Genomic DNA, 18,837 nt, shown 5'->3' on the forward strand with positions numbered 1-18,837 from the left:
TCCTCAGCCCGTGTGGTCTCGGTTGTACCCGGGGGCCCCTGGGGAGAGCCCGTGTGTCATTTGGCGGGAGGCAAGCAGGCAGGCTGGACACGCCACGCTTGGGAACTGTCATGCTCAGAGAATTTCAATTGGCACTGCTGTCCAGTCACAGCCAACTGGTTAACGGTGCCGAGTTTGAATCAGTGACCCGCCTCCAGGTCCCTCCTCCTTAGCTAGCCTCTCTCCCTGGCTCCCTCCCTTCTTCCCTCCCTTGGCCGGCCCTCCAGGAGGCGCCCTGGGTGGAGGCGAGCCGAGCTCTGGACGGCCCGGCCCCTGCTCTCCGCCTCTCCCCTCCCCGCGCAGTGCCGGCTGATGGAGCGCAGGGCCAGGGCTGGCTCTCGCTGAGCCCCCGGTCCCCTCTAGCCTGATCCCTAGAGAGGGAGACGCCTGTGCCCAGCGCAGCTCTGCCAGGCCCTGCCAGCTCCCCGTGCCCCACCATGCCGCTGCTGGACGTTTTCTGGGCTTGCTTCAGAAAAGTGAAGGTAAGTGGCTGCCCGGCCCCAGCCCACCCCAGCGCTCCGGAGGCAGAGGCAGCTGGGGACCAGTGCGCGCTGGCCAGAAGGCGCGCAAGCTTCTGAGACACCTTAGCAGTAGGAAGCCTTGGGTTCAAGTCCCGCCTTTGTCATTTAACCAGCTGTGTGAGCTTCTGCTGCCTTCCCACGACATTAGGTAGGCTAGCTGGCTCTTTTTCATAAAACTTGCCTCTGTTGCCAGCAAGGCAGGATTCTGAACCTCTCTGAGCCCCAGTTTCCTCAGGTTCAAAATGAGGACCATAGCGACACGGCATTTATAGGGTGATGAGGTCGGTGTTATTGTTCGTAGATTAAATGTTTGCAAATATAAGAGGTGATGTGTGTAAAGTTCCTAGCATGATGCCTGGCATGTATGTCTCTACCTGAGTAATGGTAACTATTATTATGATCCTTATTATTACTAATCTCCATCAACGAATATCAAGTACTTACTCTGTCCTAGGCACCATACAAAGGCAAAAAGGGACATGGCTTCTGTCTTCAGAAAGGTTTTAAGAAAAGTGACAAATCTTTATCAAGCACCTACTACCATATGCCAATCACTACGGTAGTCATTCGGCCAGTAGATATTTGTCGAGTGCCTACTATATCGCGGACACAGAATGTATCAGAGCACGACAGGACCCACACGGTCATGCAAGGCATGAGCTCTGCTCTCAAGAACCAAGGAACTGATATTTATTCACTGTCCTCTATATGCCGGACATAGAGTCACTCGGCTACGCCTGGCAGAGTTCAGATCCGAACCCCTAAGTCCTTGGTGGCTCCCCACATTTCAACTCGGTAGCGAGACTTTCGAATAACTAGCCTGACTGTAAGCTGGGATGAGGAAGGACTGGGACCCTTGCAAGGAGAGATCGCGTCCACCACCAGAAGGGACTTGGAAAGATTTCATAGGAGGTCACATCTGGGCTGAGCCTGAGCCTCGGAGGAAGAGGAGAGTTTGTCAGCCCTGAAAGGGGGGAAGGGCATTCCAGGCATGCTTGGCAGAGGGCACTTCGTGAGCAAGACTCTGGAGGCAGTCAAGTGGTGGCGGGTCGGGGAAAGGGCTGGTGTCATGATGCGCCTCAAGCGCAGGGTTCGAGGGCAGAGGACGTAGCGAGGAGGAAGCAGGGGCTGCCTCTCGCAGGGTTTGGACTTGACCTGTGCGTCCGCGGGCCCCAGCCGGAGCGAGTCCTGAATGATTTTCTCTGCAATGCGATGAGAGAAAAGTGAGGATAATATAGTGCACTTTTCAAAAAGCTAAATTAATTCAACGCAAAAGACTGTTCTTTATTTGGAGATTATTATACCCTTCTCGTGGGGGTGAGGGACAAACGATCTCGCTTTTGTGAAATAGGAGTGAGAGATTTTTTAAATATCTGTCCTGGGAGAAATGAAAAGGTTTGCGACACTCTGACCGTTCCCCTATTTATTTATTGAAACATTGTCTTCCTGATCCACGAAATGCCAAAGCTGTTGTGTTAGGGGATAGAGGGGATTTTTGTGACGTAGCGATATAATTAAATGGATGCTGCTAAGAAAAACACTCCAGTGGTCTCAGGTGATGCGGAGATCTTGGGCGATGCAGAGGTCTTGGGCGATGAGGAGGCTGTGATGGCGGTGAGGATGGATGGGGAGGAGAGGATGGGAGACAGAGCTAAAAAGATGATTACGTTGCTCTTTCAGACTCCCAGCAAACACTCCCAGCCCATGCCAACCTCTTACAGGTTGCTGGGGTAGGAAAGCCCCCAGGGATGTCTACCCTAGGTCCCAGACACGTTCGCTCATGTGCGTGTCCACAAACACAGAATGTATGCGCTCAGCTATGCGCGCGCGCACACACACACACACAGACACGCCATTCAAGCATGCACACAGACACACACAGAGCCAAACACACACAAATGCACATGCACACACAAGCCACAAGCATGTAAACTCACACATTTCCCTGCACGCACATGCAGAAGAAGGCGCACATGCACACAAATGCATGTCCTTCTATGCGCAAGCGCATAGGCACACGCAGACCCAGGCACATACACGACATTATGTAGACATACAAAAGCATGCACCCAGTGCAAAGGCACACGTGCGTGCATGTGTACGCAGAGGGCTGTGGCGGACGCGAATCAACACATGGTTTTAGATCTCAGGGCTAGGAGGCAGCCTGTCAGACCCGCACACACGCTTGGGTTTCGTGTCTGCTTTTCCAGTGCTACCGCTTCGAGGCCCCGTCAGACAGGCGGGCCTTCTGGGCTTGTAAGCCCAGTCAAGGGCAAGGGCTGCTGTGAGCTCCCTGCCTCCTCTGAGCCAGGCCCCCCGGGAGCGATCCCGTGGCTGCCCTTTTGGATCACCTCATCGCACCTTCTTAGGGGCCTGATAGGAACCCGAGCCCCTGCTTCTCACTCCGCGAGGAGTTCCCCTTCCGCTGGAGAGGTTCGAGGAGCAGGGATACAGATAAACCTCAGTTTGAATTCCGTCCCCCGACCCAAGACACACGCCCACCTACCTACTAGCTGTGTGCCTTCGAGCGGATCCTCTATGAGCCTCAGTTTCCTTGTCTGCAAAACCAGTGTCTGCCTCACACAGATGCCATGACGATTTGGGGAGCTCGTGTCTTTAAAGCGCCTGGCATGGAGCACGTGGTCGACACACGTGACTTGTTGGAAGCAGATGTGTGAACCATGCACTAGGGGCACCAAAGTGAAGAACGAGGGTTCTTCCGTATGTAGAAACCCCAGGGTTCAGTTCTCAGGCGGTCTTTGCTCTTTTGCCACAGGCAGCCCCCCTCCCCCCGGAACTCTACTCTGGCCCTGCCTGAGTCTAGGACCAGAAGCGACCCATTGGGGAGCTGAAGGGTGACATTGCAGAAGCCAGGGATACTGGGAAGGTGGCAAGAGGGAGGCCAGGGCCCCAGGACTGCTTTGAGCTACACTGGGGGCTAGAGGCAGCCACGGGCCAGGATGCCTGGATGTGAGACGAACCCAGGAGAAATACTTCCTCACATGTCCGATGTGTCTTCTCTGGAGGCAGGAAGGTACTGACGGTCTCTGAGCACAACCAAGTCCACAGATGAGTCCCCCATCCAGCCTCGCACTTCCCCATGCGCGCGCACGGGACTGTTTCGTCCATACCGTTTTCCATAGAAGGATCTTGAGATAAGAATGCTAAGCGAAATAAACCAGACAGAAAAAGTTGAAAACTGCACGACACACTGCAAGGCATCACTTATATGCGGGATATAAATCTAAAAGCAACAAACAAACATGACAGACAAACAGACTCGTAGACATGCCCCGAGGGAAAGGGGGAGGGGAGAGGTAGATGGGGTAAAAGGGGTCAAATGTGTGGTGACAAAAGAAATCTAACTAGGAGTGGTGAACACACAGCGCAATATATATATGCCTTACTGTTGAATTGTACACTTGAAACTTATTGGATTTTGTTAATGTCGCCATAAAAATTAATTAATTTTAAAAATAAATAAATAACTGGGTGGTGAACACACAATGCAATACATACATATGATGTATTATTAAACTGTGCACTTAAAACATATAATTTTATTAACCAATGTTACCCCAATAAATTAAATAAAAAATAAAAACAAAAATAAAAAAAAATAAGTAAAATCCAAATGGCATTTTTCACAGAAATAGAAAAAACAATCTTAAAATTTGTTTGGAACCACAAAAACCCTGAGTAGCCAAAGCAATCCTAAGAAAGAAGAACAAAGCTGGAGGCATCACACTTCCTGATTTCAAACTATGCTACAAAGCTATAGTAATTAAAACAATATGGTATAGGCATAAAACAGAACATCTAACTATGGGCAGTTAACACACAGTCCAATATATATATATTACTTACTGTTGAATTGTACACTTGAAACTTATTGGATTTTGTTAATGTCGCCATAATAAATAAAAAAATAATTATTATTAAGAAAAAGTGCATATGTACACGGAGCTTCCCTTGCGCCCACCCGAGGACACACAAGGACATTTTCAGGCACCCCTCCGCAGGCTCATATGCTCGTGTGAGCCCATCTGCTTGTTCACACCTTGGGCCCCTAGGCCAGCTCACAACTTCCCAGTGTGGGAATCAACCTGGCAACATAGGGCTGACAGTGTGACAATGACTGATGATTCAGCAGTTTCACTCCCAGCCCCCAGGACATCCCTACTTTTCCAGACCTTTGCCCTTGTCATCCCAAGCAAGACCAATTTGCCACATTCAGTGTGTATTTGCCTTGGGAGGGGCAGAAGGGAGTGTAGAAAATCCAGGAGAGCATAGGAATGCATAGAGACCCTGGAATCGTCCGGATGCCATTCCTGCATTCCAAGAGGATGGCCAGATACTGTTGCACACCTCCAACGATGTGGAGCTCACCACCTACTCAGATAGCCTGAGTTTGTGTGTGTATATCTGAGATTTGTACATACAGCTACCTCTTGATTACTGGATCCAAACAAAGGAGTTATGACATGGACTCCCGGGTCATGGCAAAACCACTTAAGCAAGGCAGCATCCCCCTCTGTCACATCAAGGCTGAGTGGTCTTGAGCAAGTCCACTAAGTCTCGTCCGCTGAGACGTGGCAATTGGATTAGAATCTGAAGGGATGACCCATGGCGGGAGAGAGAAGAGAAGCTTCTGCAAGGAAGAGGAAAGTTGCAGTCAGGAGAGGGACGAGGCAAAGAGCCGGGGACGTGCCCGGATGTAGGGATTGGGTATGAATGGCCATGGGAGAAAGGGCCAAAGTGACACAGTTGCTAATTTGTGTGTGGGAGTTTGACTTTGCTGCACTTGACGCAATGAAAAGGCCAGGACCTCTAGAGTACGATGGTGCCAAGCCCTCTACTAGCTGTGCGACACTGAGAGAGTGACTTCATTCCTCTGAGCTTTAGTTTCCTGCTCTGTAAAATGGAGCTAATAATAGTACCCACCTCATAAAGTTATTACGGGGCTTAAATGATTTCATGTGTCTAAATGGCTTAGAAAAGTGCCTGGCACGTAGCAGCCATTCACCATCGTTATCGTTTGCATACTGGGGAATTACGGTCCCTACGTCATGAGGCTGTAGTGGGGATGACATGGACTGAAGGTGGCAAGGCCTGTTGAGACGTTTATTTTTATCTTGAATGAAATGGTGCGGCGGGGAGTTCCTCAGGCTGGGAATAGGCTTCGCGAATGCCTCCCTTTACTCATTCAACCGGCAGTATGTATCCAGGGCCTACTATGTGACCGGCAATGCGTTAGGCCCTGGGGAGATCAGTAATAGTTAGCGAAACAGCTGTAGGGCGTCCCCCCTCCCGTCCCTAGCTTTCTGTCTAGTGGCTATAACCCCCAAGTGCCCTGTGGGTAGGTACGACTGATTCAGTCCAGAAAATGTCACCGTATGAGATGGGTTGCAGGAAGCAAAGCTTTGACTCTGACTTATGTCTTGAACCAAATTCTCACATTGCCTTCGGCTTCTTTGGTGTCAAAAGCAATATGAGCCGAGGCTGCTAGGGGACATACCTGACCAGAAAAGGCTGCAGATCAGGTGGACAAGGGCAGGTTTGTTTTTTTTTTCCCTGAAAGCACTAGAGAAAGTTAGAACTAATGTTAGCTAACATTCATAGAGCACATTCTACGTGGTAGACACTTCCGAGCCCTGAACATAGATCAGCTCATTTCACCATCACGAGAATTCTGCAAGGCAAGTGTTTTTATCCTCATTATCCTCATTTTACTGACACACAGAGAGGTTTGGCAACTTATCCAAGGTCACACAGCTCTTAAGTGATAAACTTGGGATTTGAAACCCAGATAATCTAGGTCTAAAGTCCGTCTTCTCCACCTATAAGATGAGGGGCTTAGATGGGTTTTTCTCTGAGAGTCCTTCCATTTCTGCCCTTCTCATTATATTTCACATATACTGCTCTGAATGTCCAGGCCAAGTGAAGGAAAAAGACAACCTCCCAAATGTCAGTGATTTCCACTGAAGGTCCCTGGGGAGGGGAGGGGAGCCGGGGCTCAGGGAAATGAGCCTGCACTAGAGGCCAGTCCTCCCTGCAGCCGCTAAAGCCTGAGAACAGCTGGAGGCTTGGGAAGTCTGGGAGCCAGGGCCTGGCCTGCATTTCGAAGTCACCAGTAACAGTCACAGGGGACAGCAGCTCAGGCGGCCTGGGCTGGGGTGTGGGGTCAGAGGTTTCACCGTGGGGGTGGGCGGTGGAACTCCTTGAGCTGCTGGTGCCATCGCCAGGGACCTTGGAGTCCAGTTTCACGGTTGATCCAAGTTGGGCAACGGGCCTTGAGGTCCTGGAAATGGGCGTGGGCTGACTTGGCCCGGCCTCTCCTGTACCCCGGGCCGGGTCACCCTGGGAGCTTGAGAGAAGAATGTGGTGTGATGAGATAATGCAGTAGCTGCTGGAAACTGGACGCTGAGCCTCCGTTTCGTCATCGACCGCACGGGGAGAATATTCCCTGGTTCACAACTGATAGCAGCGATGACATATGTGAAAGGACCTGCCACATAGTAGGTGCTCAGTAAATCTGAGTTAAATCTGAGGACACTCGATTGGTTGCCCGAGGCGACTCGGGGTCCGTGGCTTGTGCCCTCAGTTTTCTCACGTATCACATAAATTTTACCTGCCTGCGAGGGCCTAGAATCGGGGACAGTAGGAAGCAGTGATGTTGCGACCCGTGCCTGGTCAAACTAGTTCCTAGTCTGGAAAAGAGGCTCCATTCCACTGTGGAACCACTGTGTCACTCCCCTCCAGTGGCCTCCTGCACTAGCCCTGTCTAAGGCCCCCCTCCTGGAAGGACTCCCAAGCTCTGAGCAGGAAGGAGGGTCCCCGCTGGCCGGTGGGAAAGTTCAGTCTTTGGGATATGACATTCCTGAGATTATCCAGAGAACCCCTGGGGGTTGCAGCTGCTCACTCAGCCCCCTCCCTGGCTGTGGAGGCGGGAGGACGGACAGTAAGTAGGGCCCAAGCCAGAGAAGGTGAGGGCTGAGGACCGGGGAAGGACAGGCGGCAGGGAATTGAGGTGGAAAGAGTCCAAGGTGGCAGGAATTTCTGTCGCGGGGTGAGTTCTAGAATGATATGCAGACCAGCATTTGTAAGGGTACAGGTTGGGGGCCCTTTCGGGCGTGGGTGAATGAGTATTATACCACGCTACTCCTGGGGGGTAGGCAAGGGGAGTGGGTCTGTGCGAGGCCCCGCACTCCAAGCCAGTAGAGACAGCTCGAACCCTCAGAGAGAGGACGAAGAGGGACAGACTCTCTGGGGATTCCTCGAAAGCCGGTCCCAGACTCTGAATTCTACAAAGACTTTCTAGAAGTCATTTCTTCCATTGCTGAGAACGTCCCCGACCCTCTTCCTTGTGATGAGAGGATAGAATTGTCAGGGACCTACCTGTCATTACAGGCAACAAATCTGAAGCCGAGCTAAGAATTGGTAAAAGGCCCAAATGCCCGTGTTGGTGGGGCCTGATCTAAAGCCCTCCCCAGGGAAGAAATCGGTGCAGCATCCACTCCCAGCACATGTTCCCAGGCCACTGGGATGGGGTTTAAAAGTGGCACCGTGACACCAGCGCTCCAATTTGGGACCTGGTGGCAGGTTCCATCCAGACCCGGCCCTCACACCACCCTCCGGGTACGCCAGCTATCTGCGTCCCGGCTGAGACCTCCCCCGAGGACTCAGGCTGTGTCTCATCTACCCCCGTGTCCAGCCCAACACAGGCCTGTTGTAGGCGCTGCCTTCAGGAGCCGGCTGAGTGTGTGGAACGCAGATATGTAGTCATGCATGCACAAGGGACCGAAGCCACTGCACCCCCTCCCAGCAGAGAGACCCCAAGCAGAAGGCTCAGCTCCCCAGGGATCTGGGAGCCTGTTCTCCACCGCGGCCGTCAGTTGTCTGTGTTGGCAGAACATGGCTTTGCCTGGGGGTGATGATGGCCCACTCGGAGGACGGGAGGAAGGGAGGGAGGGTCGGGCTGTGAATGGGGCTCTGTGTGGCTCCTCCGAGCGGGCTGGGGGAGGCTGGAATGCGAGGAACGTGCTCTCATGACTGGCCCCAGGCAGGGGCCTGTGGCCCAGGGCTGGCCGGGGAGCTGAGGGGAAGCAGGCCGAGCAGAGAGGACGCTGCGGAGAGCAAGTTCCATTCCGGCCACGATGGCCGAGGAGGAGTCCTAGGGTCTGAATGAAACCTGTCAGGAGCATTTGCAGCTTGTCTCTGAGCCACCCCTGTCAGAGCTCCCCACTTCTCACGGGGCAGCCAGCTTTCTACCCCCACCCCCCACTTTGGCCCTGGTGCTCTCTTTTTTCAAGATGATTCTCTTTTTCTCTCAAAAACTCCTGATCTGTCTTTTCCTGTCTGGCCGCTCTATGTGCTGCTGGTGTACTCCGAGCGGGCGCTCCACGGACCCTCCGACCGACAGGTCCCAATGAGCGTCATTATAGGTGCATCCCCTGCTCCCCAGCCCACAAACACGCATTTTCCTCTGTTCCTGGCCTTGGCTAGTAGCCCTGTCATCCACCCACTTGCCCAGGCCAGAAGCCTTGAATCCATCCTTGATTCTTGTCTTATCCACCCGCGCAGCCTATTGGTGACTTCGGTTCTACCGTGTAAATGGTTCGTATATCGGCCCCTTCCCTTCCGCCCCAAAGACCCCTGCCCCAGTCAGCTCTGCCCTCCCTGTCTCCAGCTTTCTCTACGCTCCCCATCCTCATTCCCAATCTACTCTTTACTCAACAGATAGAATAACAGTCTGAAATATAAATCTGACTATATTCGTCCCTCGTTTAGGCCTCTTCGATGGCTCCCTATTGGGCTCTGGATAAGGTTCGAGTTCTTTCACGTGACCCCCGAGGTCCTTCATGATCCGGTCGTCGCCCGCTGCTCCAGACTCACTCCTCACACTGTCTGCCACTCTGCTCTTTGGCCGGATGGTGCACAGTTCCTCGAAGCACACGCTTCCGCACCTCCTTGCCCATTTCTGTGTTGTCCCTTCTGCCTGCCATGCTCTCTGCCCCCGTGTCTGCCTCAGCGACAACTCCCTATTCATCCTTCGAGACCTGTTCCAGATGCCGCTTCGTTCTCCAACGTCCTCGTGACAATGCAGGAATTAATCGCTCTCTCTGCTCGGTCCCACAGGGCTTTATCCTTTCCAATAGGACTTCTACATGCGATTGTGATGATTCGTGCACGCGCCCTGCCCCTTCCCAACTTGGCCGTGAATTCCCCAAGGGCTGGGAGTACCTGATGTAGCTGAATCCCTGAGTACCCAGCACAGGGCCCGGCCCTGAGGAGGCTCATAGCGAGTGAATGAATGAATGAGTGAATGAAGGACCCATAAGATGGGCAGACTGTCACCGCCCATAGTGGTCTTCTTCCAGAATGGTGGTCTCTGTAACTGCCAGACTGCTGACTGTTGGGTTCGGAGCCCCCAAGTGAGAAGAATAAGACCGACCACGCAGACTGTTTGTGACAGTCAAACAAGGTCACTTATTTGTAATCTGTAAACTCCTGTGTAAATGTAAAGCCTAATTAGCTCCCGAACTACCTTTAATTCTGTTATACCTTTGACGGCTTGGTGGGGAGGTTGGGAGAAGAGGGAATTTCGTAAGAATAGAACAGGACTGCAGAGTCACAGGCTGTCCCACCAGTCAGTTCGTCACCTAATTTCCCAGAATTGTCACATTTAGGACTACTCCCCTTTTGTCCACTTTGTAGCGTTGCAGGGGAATGTCATAGCCGTCTCTCTCTCGATTGGTCTTTCTCCATTTTCACACCTATGTCATTCCAGAATTTTCCATTTCCCTAACACTAACATCCTTCAGGGGCTCTGTCAATGAAAACTCGGGGTCACGGCTTACCCCTCCCCTCTCCTGCGGCCGGGAGTGGGTTGAAGATTTACCAGGTTGTCTTCTGCTCTGTCGGGTGGCTCTGACCTTTAGCATTTGAGAGTGATCTAGGGCTAAGCCTAATCCCCTAGGATTAGAAATCACTGATGTCTGCACCTGGTGTGGCAATCATTGTTGGGGGATAACAGAGACGACAAATACCATGACAAACTCCTTTCCTGATGACCTTTTGGTTGGTTTAAAGGCTGACTGCATAAAGGCAAGAGGACCTTTCTATCTCTAAGAAGAACCTTTTTTTTCTTTTCTCCTGGGAGGTCCGCCTGCTTCGACTCTAGCTCCGCAATCCATTCCCCACACGAGCGAGCTTTCTAAAATGCAAGTCAGATCTGCTCATTCTCCCGTTCTATGCTCTCCAATGGCTACCTAGTGTCATTTAAATCAAAGCCCAAATCCTCACCCTGGCCTTCAAGCTCTGCATAATTTGGCCCCTGCCTTTCTCTTCGACCTCTGCCTGGAATGTTCTGCACCCAGATCATCACATTCAGGCTTGTCGTTCAGGCCTCTGCTCCAAGTTCACGCTCTACCTCATCCTGTTTTTCAAAGTCTCTGATTTTTTTTTCCCCAAGGAGTTTATTTGGGCAGACCAGGGGACGGGGAGGCCCCGCATCTAAAAGGTGTCAGGCCTCTTGGTGGTGAAGCGTGGCTTGTGCTGGCGACGAAGGACCCGATGGGGCAGCGAGAACTTGATCTTGGAGTCATGGAACTGCTTGACTGCCAGGCGGCGGCACTTGCTGGCTGCAGGCTCCTCCATCTCCATGATCTGGATTAAGTGGGCATGGGCACAGTGCCGGACCCCCATGTGTCATAGCACAGGGTGACAGCGCCTGCAGCGGTCAGGTCATGATATTCCCCGTACGTGTTGTGGGTGTCGCTGCCAAAGTTCTTCACCCGTAGAGGGAGGATTTCTCGAACACAAACCCGCAGTAGATGATTTCCCCTGAACACTTCGTCATCTTCTGCAGCTGAGACGCAGAGTACCAGCGCCCCCCATGCACCCCGTATTCTCGCAGCGTGCCCGAGGCCGTCAGAGCCCCCCAAACTGGGACTGATTGAAACTATGATAGGCTGCTCTGACAATCACAAAGGGTTGAAGGACAGCCAAGAGCTAGGGCAAGGTTGAACGACCAGTTTCATCTCCTACACAAGACCAGGACTGGGGAGGTGGTTGTCACATCTGATGCATAGAAACCATCACAGAGTCAAGCAAAAGGAAGAAACATAGCAATATCTTACATGCGACAGAACAAGTTATAAAAGCTGAGAATGTCTCCAGACACCTTCTGACGCTCCAGCATTGAGCGAATGACGTGGTGCGACACCCTTAATCCTGGATGAGGTGGATGCCCCGCTTTCAGTGTCCCGGGGGGAAATGTGCAGAGGTGGAAATTCAGGCTTCTCATGACGCCTCTGCTTACAGCACGCAGCTGGGAAGGACAGCTCAATACTGCTTCTGACGTGATCCCCAACCGATGCCACGGTGTGTGTGTGTAGCGGGGTGGGGTTCTTACCTCCAGACTGGGGTGAGAGTCTTGCTTCTCCACAGGGCCTTTTATGGTCACCGTGAAGGAAGGAGGAGGACGCCATATTACAGTAGGACAAGGGTAAAAGTCTAGGTTCCCTACTTGGCCTTTGCTGAGAGTAGAGGCCACGATCTTTGACAATAGCAGCAGGTGAATTCTTCTCTGAAAGTTTTCCATCTTGTTGGGCTTTTTCCTTTCCTGGCCCCTTGGCTAGAGAGAGCAAGCTTTCCCTGACACTTTGTGTTTTCAGGTTTCTAGTTGTTCCAGCACATGGTCTGGGATATATTAGACAAAAAGCCCAGGAAATCCATGGCCCAGTTATTCTTCAGGTTCTGAGGTCCTTTTAGAGTCTTATGTTTGTTTTATATGTATGATGTTCATAGATTTCAGTTGTACTTAGTAAAAAAAAAATAGGGAAAAGTGTATCCACTTAATTTTTTCCTGGAAATGGAAGTTCGAATATATTGGTTTATAAAATATATTTCTTGCCTTAGCCAAAACAATAAGCCAAGAAGAGAAATAAAAACTGTGTTGATTGGTGTGGGGGGTGGGGAGAAGAAATAGAACTGCTCCTCTTCATAGACGACACCATCATCTATGTAGAAAACCCAAAGAATCTATAAAACAATGTTTAGAACGAATGAGTTTAGCAAGGTTGTAAGTTATAAGGTCAACACGTGGAAAATGAATCTAATTTCTATGTTCTAGCTATGTAAGCCTAGAATATAAAAATCATTTTAAAGAAAATACCATAAAATACCATAAAACACAATAATCTTAGAAAATTGAGATAGTTAGAAATATTACAAAGCATGTATAGAATCTATATGTTGAAAACTAAAAAAAAGGTAATGAAAGAAAGATCTAAATAAGTGGAAAAGAGGTTTCTCCTTTTGCTTCTTAGTGATGTCTGAAATTTTCTTATTTTTTTTGTTTGTCTACCTGTTTATTATTTGTCCCTGCTCCATGAAGACAGGGCCCTTACCTGTCTAAATCATCGCTATATCCTTAACATCTAGCATAGTACTTTGAAGGCCATCGGTGCTCTAGACATATTTGTTGGATAAATAAATTTATAATGTGCTTTATCATTTAACAAAGTGCTTTCAGGTACATTAATTTCTCACAAAGCCCATGAGGTCGGGATTATTACTATCCTATAGGGGCTTATGGATGCAGAAACCGAGGCTCAAGAGGTTATGTCCAATGTCACATAATCACTAAGAAGAGGAAGGCGACCCTGAACTTGAGTTCTCCAATTCTAAATACTGCTCTTTCTAGCAACACACCTTGCTTCTAACCGGGTCGATGCTATGCCAGATGCGATATGTGCCAAGCCAACCCGTCTGATTCCCTGAGCATCGTTATCGGCAGGCCTGGGAACAGCACTGCGAGCTGTGCAGACTGTGTCCAGTCCCCTGACTTGTGGGTGCTCCCTACTCGCTGAGAGTGAGGGGAACCAGCGGAGTCAGCCAGTCGAGTGGGACAAAGTATTATGAGCCAGATAGTCGGGACTCTGGGCTTCCAGGCTCTACTCGCTCCCTACTTGTACCTCCTTTCCCTTTTTTCCGCAGGCCTCAGCGCGTCTTTCTGTAAAATGGGTCAATCGAACGTGCTGACTTCAAAGATCCCTCCCGGTTCTGACTGCCCGTGTCTCTGTTTCCTTTGCAGTGCTTCCCGTCGCTGCGGGGGAGGAAGAATGCGGGTAAGTGTGTGAGGCGGGACTCACCGGTGACAGGCCGCGGGCCCGGGACGGAGCTTCTCAGTGCTCTGATTGGGCTGGCCGATCAGGTTCCTGGCAGTGGAGCTAACGGCCTAGACGCAAAATGTGGAGACGCCCTCTCTGTCTCCCTCCAGTGGGCATTGGACTCCTCGACTCCTCTGGCCTTGCCTTTGGGAAGCAAGCGAGCGCGCAGAGCTTCTTCGACTACTCTGATGGAGCGTTTTCTCTGCACGGGGGCTAAGGGAGGATCTCCTGGAAGAGCTGTCAGCAGGTGGCAGCCGCCCTTGTTTTCTGAGGCCTTTTTCCCACCGGGAAGTATATTAAGGGTGGGAGGGGTGCTGGGAAAGGGAACAGGTAAGTGGGGGGTGAAGGAAAGAGCCTTGACCTTTGAGAGTCAGTGTCTGCGGTATTCCCACCATTTGCTTTATCTGGAAGGTTTCCAAGAGGCTTAGGACCGGCGGGGTGCGTTTATATAGCCTCGAGGGAAAAAACAATTCCATCTTCTCTCTAACAAGTTTCTTTGAGCCTGACTCCCTGTCTCCCTTCTGCCTCTGGTGTCCTACTTGGGTGTGGACAGGTGGGTGGCATTCTGGGGGCATCTCCCTTCTTTTGAGGAGGACACAGTCGTCTACACTGCAGGGGTCCCCAACCCCCGGGCTGTGCGTCAGTATCGGTCCGCGGCCTGTGAGGAATCGGGTCGCACAGTAGAAGGTGGGCCATAGGCCAGCGAGCGAAGCCTCATCTGTATTTGCAGCCGCTCCCCGGCGCCAGCATCACCGCCTCAGCTCCGCCTCAGATGACCAGGCATTAGATTCTCATAGGAGCACCGGTCCCTGGTGCCAAAAAGGTCAGGGACCTCTGCTCTAGAGGAAGGGGACAGCTCTGGGGAGGAAAAGAAAAAAGATATTGGCCAGGGACAAATGTACCACCAGAGCCTAAACGCCATTGGCTGGGCTTTGCTGAAGTTAGCTAGGCCACCTGGGCCCCAGCCCGCCCTTGGCCACTCCCATCGGCTTCACTTTTTCATCAGGAAGAGCTCATAATTTGAATGAGCATGGCTCTTAGGTGGCAGGTAGGGTTGGAAACAGAGAGGCACCAATCGACAAGTGGCATGCTAAGGACCTGTGCGAGATCCCGAGGACCTCTCCAAGAGGTTGGAGCTGGTTTGGGCACAGTCTTGCCAGGAGACAGAGAAGAAGGGATCTGGTGACTTTGCAAGGACTTTTCCACCCCAGGACCCTGAGTTCTTGGGTGGTAGCTGCTAAAAAAGAAGAAGCGCCAGCAGGGCGAGGTGTTTATTTGCATTGCCATGACAGCAGATGAGAGGGGACCTATTTTGATGCAGGAACACTGCTTTGATCAGCACACAGCAGACATCTGCTTCCCCGCCCCCCGCCTCCTCCGCCCATCACCATTCCAGGGCTTCTTGCTGAGCACAGTTCCTGCTCTGCAGCAGAGACTTCTGGGGGCACAAGATCTGTGGGCTGCCCATACTGGGGGCAGGATACACTTCTCCATTTCAGAGACACCAGCTGCAAAAGCTAAAAAGAAAGCCCTCAGGCCCTGAAATAGTGACCCCCCCCTCCAGACGAATGCACTTGCAGCTGCCAAGTTGCCTCATTAGAATGTCTGTGCCAGGCTGAGTCGCCAGTGCTGAATCCTGGGAGGGTGGGCACCGGGTGGCCGAGTGGTCCGTGGCTTCCAGCAGACAGAGGAGTGACTTTTGGGGGGCGGGGCCAGGCACGACACATTGCCACCTACAGAGCCGAGCTGGGACTGCTTTTCGTGCTAATTCTTTACGTTAAAGTTTGAAAAAGTCTATTTAAGGGCAAACATGAACTCATTGTTCTAGGCTGATCCAAGGACAATCCAACACGAATTACGACTTTTGCGGATGTCGCAAATGAAGCAGCAGGGCACTGGGAATCAGGAGGCCTGGATTTTAGCCCAAATTTTATTCATGGTGCACTGTGTGAGCCAAGGCAAAGAACGTCCTCTCTCTGGCTCAGTGTGCATATCTATAAAATGGAGCAATTTATTGCATGGCGCTCTAATACGGATCATAAGAGGCAGTACATTACAAACTTCAAAGAGCCCAGCAAATGGGATGAGGTCCGAGACAGTGGAGAAAGAACTATGGGGCAGGAAACGTGAGACGGTGGTGGGATAAATGTTAGTTTGGGATTCAAGAGGCCCGGGATCCAGTTTTGACCGTGCCGCTCAAGGTTGGATGATCTTAAGAACCTTCCCCTCTCTGACCCACCATATTCCAGCTGCCCCTTGAGCCCGTCCAGCATAGTAGAACAGGGGCGCTGGACGAGAGGACCGACCAGAGAGTCTTCAGAGAAGAAAAAGCTGAGACAGTGGCTCAGAGCTGACAGTTGCATGCGATTTGCATGTGTAATCTTCTTCCTGTTAAGATCAGTCCATCCAAGTTTTCTCTGAAACACTACTGCTTTTGTCTTAAGTTGTCTCGTTGACAGAGCAAACCTTTGGCATCGTCTTCATAGGAGAGCATTAGAAATGTCCAACCAGCTTCCACATATATAGGCCTGCCCAGGCCCAGGGGGATGGCCCGAATGACCTTTGACGGTGCTGCTCTCATGATCCCAGAATCCACCTGTACAGTTTTCCGATTTTACTTATTCGATAAGTGACTTCACAATCTTTGTCATCATTTCATCGTGTGCCATTATATGCTTATTATTTTTCTTTAACTCAACCAATTTTAAATCATAACCTCACTCTACGCTGTAATATCTAGGAAGTTAAGGTTTGAGGTACTCATTACATCTTTCCTAATATCGATTGAATTCGATATGTATCTATCACAATTCAAGACATCGGCACATCGCTCTGAATCAGCCGCTGTATATAACAATATCGAGCAAAGGAAAACACAGAGCGAGCCATGGCGATGCAAACCAGCAGGTCAGGAGGAGGTTCAGACATTTGAGGCTCACTCCAAGGGGCTCGCTGCTTGCTCTCGGGCTCCCTGCATCATTTCATAGTTTTTCCAAGTCCTCCCTCCATGTTGCTTAAGCATGAATTGCTCCCGAGATGGAAATAAGTTCTGGAGCCTAAAAGGAACCTTCTCCCTCCAAACAAAATCCTCAGTTCTGAACTGCCTCACAGGTACTGAAGCGAGAACACTTGATCGGGGAACCGGAAACTGTAGCTTTCGGTTTTGGCTCCGCCCTTTGCCAGCTGTATGACCTTGGGCTCATCCCTTCCCCTCTCTGGCCTTAGTGTCCCCGACTCTAAGATGGATGGTTTGGTCTAAATGACTTCTGAGGCATCTTGCTGCTCTGAAATCCAGTGACTCCGTCACTTCCACACCTCACCCTTCTGCTTAGCCCATCAGCTCCCCTTCCCAGGGGACCACAGAGGCGAGGCGAGGAGGCTGCCGACCTGCCCTTTCACCTCCCTTGCACCAAATCCTCCCCAGGCCCCTTGCTCCCAGTACACAAAGCTCCTTTGTTGCCCGAGGCCATTCAGGGCTTCTCTCCAGGCTCCTGCCGAAATGGCTGAGGCAACCTGGGGGGTATTAGTTGGCCTGTAACAAGAGCCCCAGTCTCCAACCCAACTGGCTCCAGCCTGGCTGCAGGTCTGGCCTCAGCACCAGACCCCTCCCTCCAGCTCTGAGGGGACGGGGAGACCACTCTAAAAGGAAGAAAGTAGAAACAATACATTATTTTCTATTGGGCATCAGTTCCAAGGCTCAGGAGGGCAGTAGACTGAAATACCGAGCCTACGAAAATCATCGGAATAATAATTCAGTTGACTTCCTCGCTTTTGAAAATGATGAAATAATTCTCGTGACTGATTATTGACAGATCTTGTCATTTTGCCTTTGCTGTTGTATGAAGACCGTTTGCAGGGCATAGCTTATTTACCATTTGACGGATATTTTACAGGGCAATGTGCCATAATGGAAAGGTCTACTTACTTAGGGAGTATCTGGAATTGATTATCATTTAAGACAGGAAATCTTTCAACCATGATCTATAGTGAATTCCGCCAAGGCAAAAACACACTGGACTGTGCGTTGAGAATTCTAAGATCTAATTCCTGGTCTGACATTAATTCCTTCTGTGACCTTGAGTTACTTGTCTTCCCTTCCTGGGCCTCAGTTTCCTTGTCTGAAAAATGAGAAAGTTGAACTAGAAGGTCCCAAGGTCCTCTGTACTCTGACTCCATCTCCCGCCCCCCGTGCCAGAGTCAGACCGAAAGGAGGGAGAGGCAGGGATGGGGTCAGTGCAAAGGGCAATTTCAAGATGTTCTTTGGGATGGGGTAAGATTTCCAGACCTGCGGAGGAGTGGAACAGTTTCCTTGGGGGCCTAAAGAGGTTGGGAAGCCCAGGTTCCAGAGGCAGGAGTGTGAAACAGAAAGTCAGGCCCAGGCTTACAGATGCAGATGAGCCGATTGTTTTGAGGCCCAGCCTGGTTGGCCATTTTCACAGTATGGGCTAATCTAGATGGGAACAAGGGCTGGTTCATATAGGATGGCTACTACGCAGGGGCTGTTGAAGGAACGGGACTTGCAAATGGAGTGACAGGTCTGGAAAAGACCTGTAAAGTGCTATTAGACACTTCCAGCGGAAGGTCTCATGAATTCTTCAGATTCAACACTGCAGATCATAATTATTTATCATTCTCTTGGGAATCTTCTCCTTCTCCAGGACTCTATTTCTATTTCTCGGTTAATGCGCCATCATCTACCCAGTCACTGGAGAAGGAATCATGGAAATCACCTAGACTCCTCCATTTCTCTCATTTGCTGCCATCCAGTCGCCAGATTATACCCATAAAACTTCTCTGTAATATTTCCTGAATCTTTCCCTCCATCTTGGCCCTGAGCAACTCTGGCATGGATGTTTGCTACAGCTGCAAAACTGGTCTCCCTGCCACCGTGGTTTCCCTTCCAGTCCACTTGCCACACTGCTGCCAGAGTTCTCTCTTTAAAACAAAAAGTTCACCGTGCTCAAAAACCTTCGATGGTTCCCTTCCTTTGGTCAAAGTCCAACTTCATTGCATTGACATTCAAGGTCCTTCAGAACTGAAACGACCTATCTTTCTTGCTTCATCTCTCATCACATCTCCAGAATTCTGAGTCCCCTGGAGCA

The 18,837-nt window shown here is 50.9% G+C and overlaps 1 protein-coding gene and 1 pseudogene across 2 annotated transcripts in view; one reads left to right on the plus strand and one right to left on the minus strand.

Annotated features, from left to right (window-relative positions):
- Window positions 1-239: 239 nt before the first annotated feature.
- The window catches only part of STARD8 (StAR related lipid transfer domain containing 8), a 67,424-nt gene continuing 48,826 nt past the window's right edge, over window positions 240-18,837 (plus strand). For both annotated transcript variants that reach the window (XM_015586729.2, XM_006908511.3), the window contains exons 1-2: window positions 240-521; window positions 13,660-13,693. In XM_015586729.2, coding sequence (XP_015442215.1) covers window positions 477-521; window positions 13,660-13,693 — 79 coding nt within the window. In that variant the 5' untranslated portion in view covers window positions 240-476. The remainder of the gene's footprint in view (window positions 522-13,659; window positions 13,694-18,837) is intronic.
- On the minus strand, window positions 11,076-12,165 carry LOC102894978 (annotated as a pseudogene).

The sequence above is a fragment of the Pteropus alecto genome, unplaced genomic scaffold, assembly GCF_000325575.1.
Source record: "Pteropus alecto unplaced genomic scaffold, ASM32557v1 scaffold312, whole genome shotgun sequence".
Classification (NCBI taxonomy): domain Eukaryota; kingdom Metazoa; phylum Chordata; class Mammalia; order Chiroptera; family Pteropodidae; genus Pteropus; species Pteropus alecto.